The 17,757-nt window shown below is 42.2% G+C and overlaps 1 protein-coding gene across 3 annotated transcripts in view; it reads right to left on the reverse strand.

Annotated features, from left to right (window-relative positions):
* Positions 1-370: 370 nt before the first annotated feature.
* The window catches only part of U2SURP (U2 snRNP associated SURP domain containing), a 74,950-nt gene continuing 57,563 nt past the window's right edge, over positions 371-17,757 (reverse strand). For 2 of the 3 annotated variants that reach the window (XM_079766926.1, XM_079766925.1), the window contains exons 24-28: positions 16,129-16,288; positions 13,067-13,177; positions 9,822-9,940; positions 7,578-7,754; positions 378-2,812 (exon numbers count right to left, since the gene is read on the reverse strand). In XM_079766926.1, coding sequence (XP_079623052.1) covers positions 2,674-2,812; positions 7,578-7,754; positions 9,822-9,940; positions 13,067-13,177; positions 16,129-16,288 — 706 coding nt within the window. In that variant the 3' untranslated portion in view covers positions 378-2,673. Of the gene's footprint in view, positions 2,813-7,577; positions 7,755-9,821; positions 9,941-13,066; positions 13,178-16,128; positions 16,289-17,757 lie in introns of all 3 variants that reach the window. The other variant, XM_079766927.1, reaches the window with a different exon arrangement.

A 17,757-nucleotide genomic window follows, 5' to 3' on the forward strand; every position in this document is an offset into this window, starting at 1 on the left:
ATAAGCACCCACAACTGACCTAACAATTTCTACTCACTCCTACTTCTCCCAGATACGTTTTAACCTTTTGCACTCGAATGTCGAGTGTGACTCGACACGGTTAGCATCGGTAGCAGCTCGATGAAAAAAGCAAGCAAGTGCAAAGGGTTAAGAGATAAGTAAGCATTCCTTGCAACTTGACTGGCAAAATCATTACCTGACTCATTTCTAAGCCTATACTAGATACCAGAGAATGATGGAATGCCCAAATCAGCAGAAACTCAACATTATTTTTGCCCCCAAAATAATCCTATATAATAAAAGCCTAATATGCAAACTGTCCCCTCCAGTGGTCGTTCAACTAGGAGACCGGGAGTTTGACCGCTTGCTATGATGTGCACTGACCACCAGGGGGCATTGCGGAACATGGTGGGTGTCAGCGATGCGGTGCTGGGAGCGGGTGGCAGTGGAGGTGCTGCCGGCCCCGATGGGCCCTAACGAGAATGGGATTGCAGCGGGATGGTGGAACAGGTGAGTGGGCGGCGCCAGGCCAAGGCAAGCGGGGGCCTGATTGCCCCACAGATGTGACCAGCAGTGGTGGATGGGGGCGGGGCTACCACCTGGCTCCCAGGCACTGAGGGAGCCAGGTGAGGGGCTGGGCTCTGACCGACTGTCCCGCAGTTGGGAGGGTGGAGCAGGGACGGCACCAGGCCAAGGCGGGGTGCCAGGCGGGGCTGCGAGACAGGGTGCAAGCTGGGGCCCGATCTCCGCAGGCCACCCTGAGGGACCCTACCCATGCATGAATTCGTGCACCAGGCCTCTAGTTATATAATATTCTATTCTCTCAAGCAATGAACAAAGAAAAAGATAATTTTTTAAATGGCTGTATATGTAGTTTTTAAAAACCAGCACCAAATGTTCATGTTTATTCTGAGCAACATTTAGAAATTAACAAATATGAACAAAAAAGTGAACAATAAAAGAATAACTTCCAAACAATACTGCATGTTGATAAGAATCACTAAGTAAAATAATATGACTGGCTCACTTCTAAAGCTATTGTAGGTTTGACCAATTTGGAAATAGCATGCCTCACTGCTCAGCTAATATACCTAACTCCCTCCAAAACGGGTACAACTTATTTTATTTTGTGATTAGGCAAGATTAAGTAAAACAATTGAAAATAGATTTTTAAAAAGCAAGTAACTCAAACAACTTTTTATTTGGGATTGTTTTCTACTCTCTCTTTTAAGGGGAACCTCCCCCCGCCCCATCAAATCAGGGCCTAAATGTGAAACGGAGATAGATTAAAAAAGAGCAGTCTCTGTTCCATTTACAAAGCCCTTAATCCCATTACATTTATAGCAATACTGTGATCTACATCATACAAGGTTTATTTCTTCCTCAGATGGCAGCAATATTTCTCCCACTGCGTAACAGATTTCAACTCTGCAAATAGTTATAATCAACTTTCTGCACCTTGAATTTACAAACCATTGGGTGTTAAGTTTCCTTAAAACTATTTTATTTTTAAATTTTACTTAAAGCTAAAACTAAATCTTTAAACCAACCCCCCCCCCACACACACACACACACATACACAGGTACTTTAAACAGAATATTATAGAAATTTACTAACATTAGGGGTTTGAAGATAGCCTATGGAAGGCTATAAAGGGGCAACTATCACCCTGGCAGATTTGGCTCAGTGGATAGAGCATTGGCCTGCAGACTGAATCCCCGGCCTGGTCGGGGCAAGCGGGGGCCTGATTGCCCCACAGACGTGACCAGCAGTGGTGGATGGGGGCGGGGCATACAGTGATGGCAGCCAGGCAATCAATTGATGTGTCTCTCTCACAGTGAGGCAATCAATTGATGTGTCTCTCTCATCAGGAGGCAATCAATTGATGTGTCTCTCTCAAAGTGATGTTTCTCTCTCTCTCTCTCCCTTCCACTTTGTTCAGGACATATGTTGAGTGTACTGAAATCACATTGCTTCTTTGAAAAAATAAAATATACTCTAGCCAGCAATAGACCATGCCATATTCACCTCATCTTTTGACCTCTGGGTACTAGTATTACCCAAGATAACCTTATCGAAGAAATTGGCTAGCAAACCTACCAAATAGGAGTCTCAGGTTCCCTAATATTTATGATCACCTTAGTAAATATAAAACTTTAGCTGCGTGAACAATGGAGCTAGGTATAGTGCGTTAGGTATACAAATACAACAGAAGTGCTAAACTCACTTAGTAGGACTAGGACTTTAAGGGACTTGATGTTACCAATAGGGCAAAAAAACAACATTATGGTTTTCTGTTCAGATTTTATTTGAAATCTAATTCAAATTGCCAAAGCTACAAAATGGGAAAAGACATCTGTATTAGTTTTGCTACGTCACAGCATTCTAAAACAAAATACTACTACTGCTAGCAGATCCATTATACACATTTCTGATGAAATTTATTACCACAATAATTTCATCTTGAAAACAGCCACAACGAAAGTAATTTACACAATATAAAACAATGACAGGTCTACATATGCAGTTACTCATGAGTTTATACATGCTTCACAAATAAACAAACAAAAATCCCAGGAATGCTCTTTCATTTGATTTTTTTTTAAAACAGACTGTTCAGGCACAAAACAAAATTGCATTTCCAATAAGTGACAGCATCTTAAAAATGTATGTCAATGTTTGTTTTTCTTTGACTTTTTATGAGACCTGTGTGGAGATCGGGACTGGGATCTGGATTTCTTCCCTGATTTTTTAGGGGATCTGGACCGTGATCGCCTAGACCTTTTAGGTGTTCTTGAACCAGATGGTGATCTGAGGAAACAAACAAAAAAAAACACACAATTTACCACAGTACTCTGTGATCAAAATTGACTCCTTAAATTATCTAAAATGAGCTTTAACTGAATACAACAAAAGTCACTGAAATACATAAGGTTGTAAATTTCCCAGGTCTACACTGCCTATGTGCTCACACACAGATTTTGTACTACTTGGGCATTGCATCAGTCATCAATAGTGCGCTTGCTTAAAAAGCTAGGATCCTAAGCCTTACCACACTGCTCTACTGAATCAAAATCTCAAGGCAGAACTGGGGATTTGCAGTTTTAAAAGTTCCCCAAGTTAGTGATATACCTCCAAGTCTGAATCTCTAAATCTACAAGATAAAGTTCAAAATGACATCTAATTAATAGCATTCACAACATTTTAAACAGAAGACAGCTTTGAAGCCTATCTCCTTGAGGGAAAAGGCTCCAACTATTGCAGTATCATTCACGGAAATCATGTAAAACAGCATAATTTTATAAGTGCTGTTCATGAAGATTACCAAAATAAATAAATAATGCATTTATGTGTGTGTGTGTGCATACGTACACCAGTAACTTATCTATTTTATAAAGATTTCATAAAGATTTTACTAAATATGGTTACAATAATAAAGTTTTAGGAGATAAAGTTTTAGCTCTTAGGAAAATAACACCAGATAAAATATTTCTAAACCACTTTTCTGGAACTACAAGGAAACAAGTATACACTAAATTATACACTGAAGAAATGGTGTTTATTTTCACAAGTCTCTACCCAAAAACTTACTATTAAGATTGCAGGAGAGACTGAGGAAACCAAGATGTCGGCATAAGGTAAACACCTAACTGTTGCCTACCACAACAATTTTGAAACTACAACTGGAAAACAGAGCGCACACCGTCCAGAACCACCCGAAAGCTGGCAGAGTGGAAAACCTACAACTAGAGAAAAACAGAGAGGGGGACGCTGAGCCTCAGGAGATGTGGAGGTGCGGAGATCCGTGAGCGCAGAAAGGGCGGGTGGCTGAATACGCGGCAGGCTTGCTTGCAGCGCGCGCGCGGAGAGGGAGGGCAGCAGACGCTGTGTGGCTAGCTTTCTTGTTTGGGAGAAAAACAAAACCTCCCGAATGCACTGAAATCCAGCTGCGGTCGGGGAGAAACTGGTCTGTTTGGCAGCGGACGAGGCTCGAAAGCTGCCTTCTCTCAGAGGCGCGCAGCCACTGATTAGGGCACGGAGAAACCTGCCCTCTTAGGGCGGCGCGGACAGAAACCAAGTTCGTCTGCGCCGCCCTAAGACTCCGCCCCATCCAAGCTGAGCACAGCCCTCCCGGTGACTGGATTTCTCCTTCGGGAGAAAAACAAAACCTCCGGTCTGCACTGAAATCCAGCCCCAGTTGAGGAGAAACTGGTCTGTTAGGCAGCGGGAGAGGCTAGAAAGCTACCTTCTCGCAGAGGCGCGCAGCCATTAATTCGGGCACGGAGAAACCGCCCCTCTTAGGGCGGAGCAGATGGGAAACCAAAGCTTGTCTGCGCCACCCTGAGAATCCGCCCATCCAAGCTGAGCACAGAAGCTCTCCCAGCGGAGACACTGCTGATCCTCACAGCCAACTGGCTTGGAGATCAACTCCCGCTTGTCTGGGCCACCCTGAGACTCCGCCCCATCCAAGCTGAGCACAGAAGCTCTCCCAGAGGAGACACTGCTGATCCTCACAGCCAACTGGCTTGGAGATCAACTCCCGCCAGTGATACCAACAATCCCAACCACTCTGAACTCCAGTTTCTGGGGACACGCGGGGGACCCAGACGCCTACGGGACTCTCGGCCGGTCGGAGAGTGAGAGTGACTTTTCTGTCGGTGTGGACGACACCAGACTTCAACCACTCTCATAAGGGACACATTCAAGAGGCAGACCCAGTGAGCACCAAAGTCCTACTGTGTCTCCAGCACAGCAATTCTTCCATTATAGACACAGCAGGCCCTCACAACCAATTGGACCGGAGGTCAATTCCTCCCAGTGTACCAACAGCAATCAGGGCTTTTAACTACACCAAGACTTTCCACTCAGCCCACAAAGGGGAGTACCAAGAGCGACCACCTAGGGTGATTGGGGAAGCTGAGCTACCGGCCCCTATAGGTCACCGACCACACAAAGCCACTCCATCAACACAGGGAGGCAGCCAAAATGTGGAGACATCGAAGTATGTCACAAGTAGGAGAGATAGATGAAAGCAAACTAATGGATGACACAGTGTTCAGAACCATATTTATAAGGTTGCTCAAGACTCTTCTAAAAACCGCTGAGAAACTTGAAGAGACCTTCAAGGACCTAAATGAGAATACCAAAAAAATGGAAAAGGACCAGTCAGAAATTATGCATACACTGTCTGAAATAAAGAATATACAGAGTAGACCACCACACCCGAAGAGTCAAACCAAAGATCTGGAATATGAGGAAGAAAAAAATACCCAACCAGAGAGGTGGGAAGAAAGAAGAATCCAAAAGTGTGAGGATAGTGTAAGGAGCCTCCGGGATGGCTTTAAGAGTACCAATATCCGAATTTTTGGGGTGCCAGAAGAGAGAGAGCAAGATACTGAAAACCTATTTCAAGAAATAATGACAGAAAACTTTCCCCACCTGGTGAAAGAAATAGACTTACAAGTTCAGGAAGCGCAAGAACCCCAAACAAGAGGAATCCAAAGAGGACCACACCAAGACACATCATAATTAAAATGCCAAGGGAAAAAGACAAAGAGAGAATCTTACAAGCAGCAAGAGAAAAACAGTTAGTTACCTACAAGGGAGCACCCATACGACTGTCAGCTGATTTCTCAACAGAAACTATGCAGGCCAGACGGGAATGGCAAGAAATATTCAAAGTGATGAATAGCAAGAACCTACAACCAAGACTACTCTACCCAGCAAAGTTATCATTCAGAATTGAAGGGCAGATAAAGAGCTTCACAGATAAGAAACAGCTAAAGGAGTTCATCACCACCAAACCAGTATTATATGAAATGCTGAAAGGTATTCTTTAAAAAGAGGAAAAAGAAGAAAAAAGTAAAGATAAAAATGATGAACAACAAATACATATCTATCAACAAGTGATCCTGAAAATCAAGTGAATTAAAAATCTGAGGAACAGCCCTGACCGGTTTGGCTCAGTGGATAGAGCGTCGGCCTGCGGACTCAAGGGTCCCAGGTTCGATTCCGGTCAAGGGCATGTACCTTGGTTGTGGGCACATCCCCAGTGGGGGGTGTGCAAGAGGCAGCTGATCGATGTTTCTCTCCCATCGATGTTTCTGACTCTCTATCCCTCTCCCTTCCTCTCTGTAAAGAATCAATAAAATATATTAAAAAAAAAAAAAATCTGAGGAACAGAATAACCTGGTGAACATAATAGAATCAGAGGCATAGAATGGGAGTGGATTGATAATTCTCAAGGGGTAAGGGGTGTGTGGGTGGGGGGTATGGGAAGAGACTGGACAAAAATCATACACGTATGGATAAGGACAACGGGGGGGAGGGAACCTGGTGATGGGGAGATATGGGGGGAAAAAAGGAGAAACAATTGTAATAATCTGAACAATAAAGACATATTAAAAAAAAAAAAAGATTGCAGGAGAAATATGGGGGGCAAGGAGGATGTATTTCTCTTTCAGCCTTGACAAAAATCAAAAAATGTTCTATAGAAACTAAAGAACAGAATGAAAAGTAAAGCAGCTATCCCTATTCCATAGGAAACACTGGATGTGATGTTAAAGTTATTGGCTGGCTTTACTTGTTGGAAGCCTTCTTGTGCTTTAGTCATGAGCCTGGTGTTGGGAGATGGGAAGGCATAATCTAAAATGAAAGTATCTTTTTTTGGTTTTCTAAAATCCTGTAAAACAAGCATGTCAAACTCGTGGCCACAATGAGTATTTTTGAGGCCCAGCCAATATAACAGTATGTAAGAAATGTTTTAATAAAAAAGTCGTAACTTAATTTTTACAATATCCTATTATACATAACTATTAATAACAAACTACAGCATCCGTTAATGACTGATTACAATAATCATGTTGCATTCATTTCCTGTACGCACAGGTGCACCATTTCTCTCCACTAATAATAGCAGCGAATATTTTAGCAGCAGATTGCCATGTGATTAGTCTTGGACTGACTTGTTTGGTGTGTGCAACAGGAAATATTTTGCTTTCAGTACACTTATTAATTTGTGTACTTATTCAGTGTCTGGTAAGTTAATGTTCAAGAAAAAATATTAATTTTTATTAAAATGTTCTATTATTTTATGTTAATGACTAGAGGCCCGGTGCACAAAATTTGTGCACAGGGAGGGGGGTGGTGTCCCCTCAGCTCAGCCTGCACCCTCTCCAATCAGGCCGCCACCCCCCCCCCCTCCACCAACCTGTTGGCCCCTCAATGCACCCCTCTGCCAGCCTGGTAGCCCCATGCAGCCTGCTGTTCAGTGCTATTGTGAGGGCATCCTGACCAATTTGCATATTACCCTTTTACTAGTATAGATTACTCATTTATTTCAGCCCTTTGTATTTAGCATTTCTCTATCAAAATAAACCTACATTTCTATGAAAATTGAAGCTTTTGGTTTTTTGCGGCCCACATAAACTTAAACCTTGTTTATTTGGTTGGTGATAGACTTTGAGTTTGACATGCTTGCTGTAAAACATAGCTACCAACCAAATCATTATCAAAAGGTGGTGGAATGATAAGGAAATCGGTATTTCAAATATTGCCAAAAATGATTTGCATTTACCTTTTGGCCTTTTTGCTAACATCTCGAGGAGAATCTTTGTGAGATGATCTGGACCGCGAACTCTCTTTATGAGATCTTTCTGAACGCTCTGATCGCTCCGACTTTGGTGATGGGGACTTCACTCGTCTACCACTGCTACTGCGAGATGGGCTAGGGGACATACTGTGTCGCCTTTTCCTATGGAACAAAGCCCGAAAACATTCCATAAGTGAGCAAAGGATCAGGCATTCAAGTTCCTGCTACTAAATTAGCTATTAATTCCTACCAGTTTGTACTAACTTTATTTCACTAACCTTACTGATGTTATTTTCCAAAAACATCCAATTAAATCTAAAAGACAGACTGATTACGACAAAAATTGAAATCAAGGATATTGGATTTTCTTTTGCTATTAAGAGATTACTGAGACAATGGACAAAATTTCATTAGGTCTCTAATCAGGTAGGTTTTTAAATGTTAATTTCACAATCTTAAAACTTTTATTGTGGTTTATATAGGACTAGAGGCCCATACACTGGTGGGTGTCCCTTGGCCTGGCCTGTGCCCTCTCGCAATCTGGGACCCCTTGGGGGATACTGGAATGCCAGTTTCAGCCTGATCCTCGCAGGCAGGCCGAGGGACCTCACTGGTGCACGATTCCGTGCACTGGGCCTCTAGTATGCGTGTAAGATCTTTGGTTAATCTCTTTCTGCCCTTCCCCTTCCCCCCCTCCCTCCGAGATTCATCAGTCTGTTCCATGTTTCCATGCCTGTGCGTGGAGTGTCTGGCCCCTCGTGGTCAGTGCGCATCACAGCTACCGGTTGAACGGTTGCTTAGGCCTTTATACATAACTAGACGCCCGATGCACAAAGATTTGTGCAGAATGGGCCTTCCTTCCCCTGGCTGCCAGCACAGCCTTCGCTCCGGCCCAGAGCTGCCTTTCTGCCTTTGCTCTGGCCCAGAGCCGCCTTTCTGCCTTTGCTCTGGCCTGGAGCTGCCTTTCCGCCTTCCCACACTGCCCAGAGGCCCTGAGCGGCTGGGGCGGTGCGAAACGCCTGCGTCGTCGCCCTGGCGATGACACAAGTTGTCCTGCCCCCATCCACTGGGTGCCTGTGCATGCAAATTAACCCGCCAGCTTTGTTGGGTTAATTTGCATACTCACTCCTGATTGGCTGGTGGGTGTTGCGGAGGTACAGTCAATTTGCATCTTTCTCTTTTATTAGTGTAGACTAGAGGCCCGGTGTAGGAATTTGTGCATAGGTGGGGTCCAGCTGACCCATGGGAGGTTGACTGGCCAGTCCCACCCCCCGATCGAGGATTGGGGTGGAGAGCAATCGGGGGCGGGGCCTATTGGGGGCAGGGCCGGCCAGCCCCGCCCCCTGGTCAAACTCCCAGTCAAGGGGACAATTTGCATATTGGCCTTTTATTATATAGGAAAGATGGGGCACCAAGTTACTCTGAAATTGTTGGGGGAAGGGGAAAGGAGAAGAAAATAAGGCAAAAGTAGAAATATTTAACATTTGGGGAACATGGATGAAAGACATTTGGAAATTCTTTATACTATTCTTGCAACTTTTCTATAAATCTAAAATATCAAAATAATAAGAAAGAAAAAATAGATTTACTATTTAACTAATAACTATGCTATTTGTAACTATTTGTAGAGTGACTAAGCCATAATTTTTAAATTTGCATTCACTTGGTTTTTATTAGGAAAAAGTTAACTGTTAATGGAAGCAATTTTCTCTACTAAATCAGATTTGGGGATTATTAACATAGAAAATAAAAATTAAAAGAGAAGCAATGTTTATTGGAATGAAGATAAAGTAAGCAGCAAGTCCTTACAGTCCATGTGCATAATCTGCTTTCCAGGTAGGACTGGAAGACTCAAGTTTATAAGTAGCAGACTCAGCACAGAATGCTTATATTGGAGACAACAAGGAAGATCTAGCAAGCTGTTTAGTTATTCAAGCCTAAGCTTGATACCTAGTATGGTAACTAAATTATTAGTACTGAACTAAGGTTAAGGTAACTTGCGAACCATGTGAAAGGATATAAAGGGATGATGTCTTAGTTAACTAAGCCAAGTGCTAACTAATGGTTCCATTTTTCAGTTAGTTCTGCCTCCTATAGACAAGAGCCAAACATATTTATCATGAAAAAATACTTTTCTAGTTTGTTGGAACCGGTGTTGAAAATATTATAACATGGAACATCATTCTAAATCCTAAAACCAGTATAGGTATTAAATTAGAAATGTTATACCTTTCTTTCCTTGTTGGAGTACACTCATCTTTTTCCTTCTTGTCTTTGGATCGAGATTCCAATTTTTCTTTATCCTTCTTATCTCTTTCTCGTTCTCTTTCTAATTCTTTCTCTTTCTCCTGTGAATTTTTTTTTAAAGAAAGAATATTTTGTCATGAAAACATACCAATCTGGGTTAATCTCATTTATATAATAATATGTTCTCTTTTACTTAACTAATTTTTAAATCACAAATAACATTAAAAAAAAACAAAAAACACACCTCCTCTTCCAGAAAAGCTAGCCATTTCTTCTACTCACCCTGAATAACAACAGTAATACCAATGACAGCAGCTAAACATTTACTGTGTGCTTACCAAAGGCCAGGTAATTAGTAAACAACCCTCACACACCATTTCATATATTTCTTCCAAACACCCACAGTAGTACTTTTATCCCGGTTCTAGAGATGAAAGCTGAGACTCAGAAAATTTAAGTTCCATGCCCCTGGTCACACAGAATAAAGTTAGGATTTGAGCCCAAGCTCTGGAGCTAAGGTTCATAACTACCACCTGCAGAGTGCTATCCCTTACAAGATAACAACGCACTGACCCTGCCATTTCAGATGACAATAAAATAGCAGTGATACTAATTGCACACCAAGTTGATTTAATCAAAAGAGAGCCTTGCCAAAGCAATAGGCTGAAAAGGAGAAATAGCTATTCTCAAAAATCGTCCATCAGAAAATCTTATTGGTGAGAGACAAGTACCAATTGTATTGGAAATTTTAAATCCTAATTTATGAAAGTAAAAACTATGTGACTATACAATTATATAAACCAGGAAAACTATATCCTTATCTTCAGATGCTATAATTGCCACTTCTCACTTGAAATTATAATTTCTATTGATTATATAATTAAAGGAGTAGCTATAGACAATGAACCCACAAAGCCCACTCAGATCTTCATTAACAGGGAATTTAACTGCTCTATGATTTCTGTGCATCAAGAAAGGTATCTGATAGCTGATAAAAAGCCTGTATGAGATGTTGGCAAACATTTCCTATAAAGAGCCAGAAAATATAAAATATCTTCTGTTTTGTGGGCCACACAAAGACTGTCAAAAATATTCAACTCTGCTAAAGGAGAATGGCTGTGAGCCATGTATATTTACAAAATGAGGTGATGGCTAGTCTGCCAACCCTATACACCTTCAAGAAACACATCCTCCTCCCCAAATGCAATCTGGAATGCAGGAGACTAAAACATACATGCCTTACTACCATCAGGACCAGTAAGCATTCCAAAGTAGAGGAGTCTTCCATAAAGATCAAACACCTGCCACCATCTCCAAAGGGATTCATGTGGTACAGATACATAACATCTTTTTTTAAATCTAAGTCATCTTTATTCAAAATATATCATATAGAGTACAAATTTTAAAAGTGAGGCTGATGGTCTGTAAAATATAGTTTCCTCATGCATAATTTATAGAAATCAAACTACAGTTAAAATATTTTAAATAAAGATATAGCAGTACCAATAAAAATCCCTGGGTTCTCCCAACAATTATCATGTGGGTCTCCTTGTCCTAAAATTCTGTGTATCCCTACATAGTTTTTAATGAACAAGAATATCAGGTCCCTCAAAAGTTTAGAGTTCACTGATAAGGTAGTCTACCACTTGCTGTCCCTCCTTGAAAACAATGGAAAAGGAGTCCTACATGAACTTTCTAAACCCTAACTTCATCTTTTTGTCTCTATGTCACTTCTCATGGTTTCTGGTATCTCGTGGTCACAAATACTCTTTCTATAGGGTCTTCCAGTTTTGAAATCATATTCTTAGCAGGATTTTCATATTTATAGGTAATATCTACAATAAAGTATTATGCTGTGTCCCTAACCCTTTTACAAGTTGAAATAATTGTAAAACATGAAATTTCCAATCTTCCTAGTTATCTACCATTATTCAGCATTTATACACCAAAGGGTGCAATTTGAAATAATTTTCCTAATACACCAATACTAGTGGCTCGGTGTACAAAATTCTTGGGGGGGAGGGGGTGTGAGGTGGGGGGGGGTGTCCCTCAGTCCGGCCTGCACCCTCTCCAATCTGGGAACCCTCGGGCGATGTCCAACTACCGGTTTAGGCCCGATCCCACAGGATCAGGGCAGTCGGACATCCCACTGGCTCCTAACAGCTCACCTGCCTGCCTGCCTGCCTGATAGCCCTAACCACTCTGCCTGCCGGCCTGCTCACCCCCAACTGCCACCCCCCCCCACCAGGCTTCTCGCCTTCAACTGCCCCCACACACACACACCAGCCTGATCACCTCCAACTGCTCTTCCCTGCTGGCCTGCTTCGCCCCCAACTGCCCCCGACAGCCGACCTGATCTCCCCCACCAGCCTGCTTGCCGCCAACTGCCCCGCCCCCGCCCGCCTGCTCGCCCCCAACTACCCCCCGTGCCAGCCTGCTCTCCCCAACTGGCCCCACTGCTGGCCTGCTTGCCTCCAACTGCCTCCCCGCCGGCCTGATCACCCCCAACTGTCCTCCCCTCCTGGCCTGATCGCCCTTAACTGCCTCTGCCTCAGCCCCGACACCATGGCTTTGTCGGGAAGGTCTCCCGGTCTAATTAGCATATTACCCTTTTATTAGTATAGAAGATAGAGGTCTGGTGCATGGATAGGGGCTGGCTGGTCTGCCCTGAAGTGGGTCCCCTTGGGGGACGGGGCCGGCCTGGGCGAGGGGTAGTTTTCAGGCCAGCCACACCCTCAATGGGGTGGGGGTCCCCACTGGGGATGGTGTGGTCTGCACGAGGGGCTGGGGCAGTTTGCAGGCTGGCCATGCCCCCATATGGGTGGGGGTCCCCACTGCAGGGGGGAGGGCATGGCTGTCCTGAGTGAGGGGCTGAGGGCCATTTTCAGGCTGGCCACACACCCTTCGGGATGGGGGTCCCTGCTGGGGGGTGTGGCTGGCCTGGGCGAGGGGCTGAGGGTCGTTTGCAAGCTGTCCACGCCCACATCAGGGTGAAGGTCCCTGCTGGGTGTGCGTGGCCAGCCTGGGCGAGGGGCTGAGGGCCATTTGGGGGTGGTTTGCAGGCCGGCCAAGCCCCCAGCTTTGTCCGGAAGGTCTCCGAAGGGTCTCCCGGTCTAATTAGCATATTACTCTCTTATTAGTATAGATTAGTATAGATACCAAATATTCTAGGGAGTCAAACAAATAATTTTGGAAAATGCATGTTACTGAGTATTCTTATTCCTTACTCGTTGAAGAAGTTTATCTCTGTAGTGTTCTACTTGCTCCTGAAAGCTCTGGCCTGGTTTTTTAGGTCTTTTTCCAGATTCCAATTCATCCTGAAACTTCATAACTTTGAGCTGTGAAGACAAAATTTTTTCATCACTATAGTTTCTCAAGTACTGCTTGATGAACAAAATAGAAACAGAGGCATGGATACATGGAACAGACTGACAGCTGTCAAAGGGAAGGGGGGCAGGGGGTATGGATGAAAGAAGGTGAAATGATTAAGTAAACCCTCCCATTTATTTATACACACACACACACACACACACACACACACACACACACACACAAACCCATACACATATACATATACATATAACACATAGACAAAGACAACAGTATAGTGATGGCCAGGGGGAAAGGGAATTGTGGTGGAAGTGGGCAAAGAGGGGAAACGGGGACAGAAAGAGACTTTGCTTGGGGTAATGGGGCACATGATTCTGTGTGTAAATGATCTTTTATTGAGTTGTACACTTGAAACCTGTACCCCAATAAATTCAATTAAAAAAAAAAGTCTTTTCTTTGAAACAAGCATATTAAAAGGAAAAACATAAATACAGCAAAGTAGCACATGTCAGACAAGCCCAACTATGCAGAACTCAAATGATTGAGCATGGATCCACATGATCTCCGTACAACCGTATAAGATGACTCAAAAATCTGAATGTGGTTCATGCCCTTAAGAACTTATCTCAACACAATGATAATGAAGTTGGTATCTGGTTCCCCAAAGAATTACATTTTAAAATTAGAATTTGGTTCACAATGCAAATCCCCAAAGATTAAGTTGTGAGAGGTAGGCACTACAAGAGCAAGAGAAAAAATCGAGGAGTGTCTAGCAAAGAAAGGAAAGGTCAGATTATCAGAGAGCACATATATACAAATACATAGAAATTAACAAAAAAGCTAAATTAAGTTTTTTTCTCTTTAAGCCAATAAGGAAATAGAACATTTAAGAATGATCAAAGTCTATTTTGGCATTTTTAATTATCAAAATGTCACTTCAATTATCAAGGAAATATATTTTTAATGAACTCAGTCTTTGTTTCTACCCCAATATTCCAACAGGTCAGTTAGGCGGAGTCCAGCAAGGCTGTTAAAATGGGGCACATGCAGCTTGAAAAGGGCAACCGTGAGTGTATTCATTGACACCCATCACCTTGCGCCCCTAAAAACTCTAGAGAGAGTGTAACTGAACACATCCCAGGAAAAATGAATCAATCGAACTCTGAAATCTAGCCTCTAAACTTACAATAACACCATATGATTCTGTGTAAAGTAGACAAAATGCTTTCTCTGTTAACTTTTTGGCTTGGTGATATCTGAGAATGAGGTGAACAAGAACTTATACCAGCACAACAGTGAGTAGGTGGAGAAACGGAAATAAGGTAACAAATTATCAGTAAAAGGAATAGCACTGACAGAGTATGCATTAAAAAATAAATACTATTAAATGAATGGACTGAGTATTAACATTCACTCATGTATACTTTTTTTGTGGTTTGTGTTTTTTTTTTTGAGAGAGAAAGGGAGAGGGAGAAACATCAGTGTGAGAGTGAAACACTGATTGGTTGCCTCCTGCATGCCCCCTACCAGGGTGGAGCCTGCAACTGGAGTATGTGCCCTGAGCAGGAATCAAACTGGCAACCTTTTGGTGCATGTGATGACTCCCAAACAACTGAGCCACAATGGCAAAGGCCACTCATGTACACTTTTGAGATTCTGGACTGCTACACTATTTACTGGGCATGTTTCAAAACCTTGTGGCAAGGAACAGGAAAGAAGGTTCCCATTATAGAATTCTTCCCTGACATACTTGAATACTTTTGATAATAGAGGCATAAGGAGAGAGATAGGGGGAGGGAAGATTCTGCTGGAGACAGTTTGGACTCTCCCATAAGTTTTTCTCCTTCTTATTGTTAAGCCCCACTTAATGTCTACTGTCTCTCCATCACTAAAGGATGCAGACACTTAAAAGTTAGCATCCTATATAATAAAAAGGTAATCTGCAAATTGCCCATCACTCCAACACACAAGATGGCTGCCCCTATGTAGACACAAGATGGCTGGCAAGGGAGGGAAGTTGGGGGAGATCAGGCCAGCAGAGGAGAGCAGTTAGGAGTGACCGGGCCGGCAGAGGAGGGCAGTTGGGGGTACCAGGCTGGCAGGGGAGGGCAGTTGGGGGTGACTAGGCCTGCAGGGGAGGACAGTTAGGGGCAACCAGGCCAGCAGGGGAGGGCAATTAGGGGTGACTAGGCCAGCAGGGGAGGGCAGTTAGGAGCAATCGGGCTGGCAGGGGAGCAGTTAGGCGTCGATCAAGCTGGCAGGGGAGTGGTTAGGAGGTGATTAGGCTGGCAGGCAGAAGCGATTAGGGGCAATCAGGAGGTAGGCAGGTGATTGGTTGGGAGCCAGCAGTCCTGGATTGTGAGAGGGATGTCCGACTGCCCTCGAGGGGTCCCAGATTGGAGAGGGTGCAGGCTGGGCTGAGGGACACACACACACACACACACACACACACACACACCGTGCATGAATTTCATGCACTGGGCCTCTAGTACTGTAACAAATGTACACCTAACTTGACCATGCCACAAAGTAGCTAACTTTTCTGAGTTATATTCTATGTACACTCAAAATGTAATGACTTGCATAATGTCAGATGTAATCTATTCATTAGAATATCTTCAGAGGATCTCTCCATGGCACTGGAGAGACATGGTTCTTTGACTCATGGAAATCGGTCTTGGGGGGAGGGGGCGGTTACAGAAATTAAGCAAGCAATCAAGAAAAAAAACCCATAAAGCATAATCACTAATCATAACAGAGATAAATAGGGGGATGTAAGAAAATCCAGATAAGAAAAAGGATATAGGGGGAGAAGGGATGCTTGAACAAAGAGGCCTGAAGGAAGTCAACTGAGGCAGAGAGGGACCAGGATGTGCCAACATGTAATGCCAAGAGGAAGCCTAGTTCAGTAGAAAAACTGAAAGGTCAGTGCAGTTTTAAATTTCAATGCAATACAAACCTCGATTTCACGAAGTTTGGCTCGTTTTTCCTCACTCATTTCAGAGTACTTAGAGAACTTGGACTCGGTCATTTCTTCTTTGATTGGATTAGAATATAAATGATGTTCTTCAGATTTGGAACTTTGAGTATCTTCTTCATCTTCACTTTCTTCTTCTTGACTTTGGAAATAAGCAGAATACATTGTATATCAAGACAGCAAACAAAAGTTAAATTTAACAGTCTGGCTTAAACTGCCTTAGAGTTTAAATAAATAAGTTACATAAACAACTTAATATAAGAGGGAAATTCATCACAAAAACATTTTTTACAAAGTATTTGATCAAATAATATAGACAATTTTATAAAACTGTTTCCTCCACAGAAAAAGTTGGGGCTTAAACATAACTATATTTTTAAAAATTCTGCTTATGTTAATGTTATGTGTGCCTTTCATTCTGCACCAAACTTTCCCTGCAGCAGTTAAATGAAATCACAGTTCAGAGTGACTTCAACCAGCTTAACCTTTTGCACTCGGATGTCGAGTGTGACTCAACACGGTTAGCATCGGTAGCAGCTCTTTTTATACTCTTTGAATGTATCAATAATTTGAAATATAAAAAAATCCAAATAAATAAGTTTGTATGAAAAGAAACTCTAGTTTTTTATTCTACTACCGCGTTTTGTAAAATCTGGGGTACTTAAAAAATTAAATCCCGAGTAGAATAAAGGAATTGAGAAAAAAGCAAGCGAGTGCAAAGGGTTAATGTTTAAAAAGCCAAGGGTTTACCCTTCCTCAGCAGAACCTATAAACGAGAAGAAACGTCAGTTTGAGGCACACAGATTTGCTATGAAACAATCAATGCAGCATGTAGAGAAATTATTTGATTAGCATATAACCCTAGGAATAAAGAAAGCAATGTGTAAATTTTAAATACTGGCACACACTAATGATACTGAAAGTTGTGCTGGTTCTATGTCAGATAAGAAGAAAATGAAAAACTCAATGACTAGCATGGATAGGGATACGAAAAAGAAATTTCGCCTGTCCATCCCGCTGGCTACAATCTAATGGAAACAGACAGGCAGGCAACCATGTGTATCATTACTACCACAGGATTAACAAAATGTTCTTTAAGCACACAAAAAATGAAGGGACTTAAGAAAAAGTTGTGTGTTCTGCGCCTGGGCTTTGTTGTGTATATATGTTAAATCTGGGCAAAGCAAGTCCTCCGTGTACAAACAAACTCAGAATGTTTATGTATATAAACAAAATTCCTTATAAACAATATTGTAAAACAATATTAGCAAATATGCCATTTATCTTTAATGTTTAAAGTCTCAGCTGAGAAGTCCTTATATGTTGGTATTTGGGTACTAAATACATTCTACCATAAGTAGGAGTCCTTTTAGTATATAGAAAACTATCCAAGATAATGTAAAAACAGTTATAAACAAATTCTTTCCAAATAAGAATTTCATTATTTTAGAGTCTGATAAGATTTGCACAATGAATGAGAAAAACATAAGCAAAGCAGATAAAAATAAAGTACTGGCAATTTAGAATAAAAAAAGACATGATACTAAAAGAAAACTAGCTTTTTTTTTTTTTTTTTAAAGAAAACTAGCTTTTTAATTTCTCATCCAGAGG

The sequence above is a fragment of the Cnephaeus nilssonii genome, assembly GCF_951640355.1.
Source record: "Cnephaeus nilssonii genome assembly, chromosome: 3".
Classification (NCBI taxonomy): Eukaryota; Metazoa; Chordata; class Mammalia; order Chiroptera; family Vespertilionidae; genus Cnephaeus; species Cnephaeus nilssonii.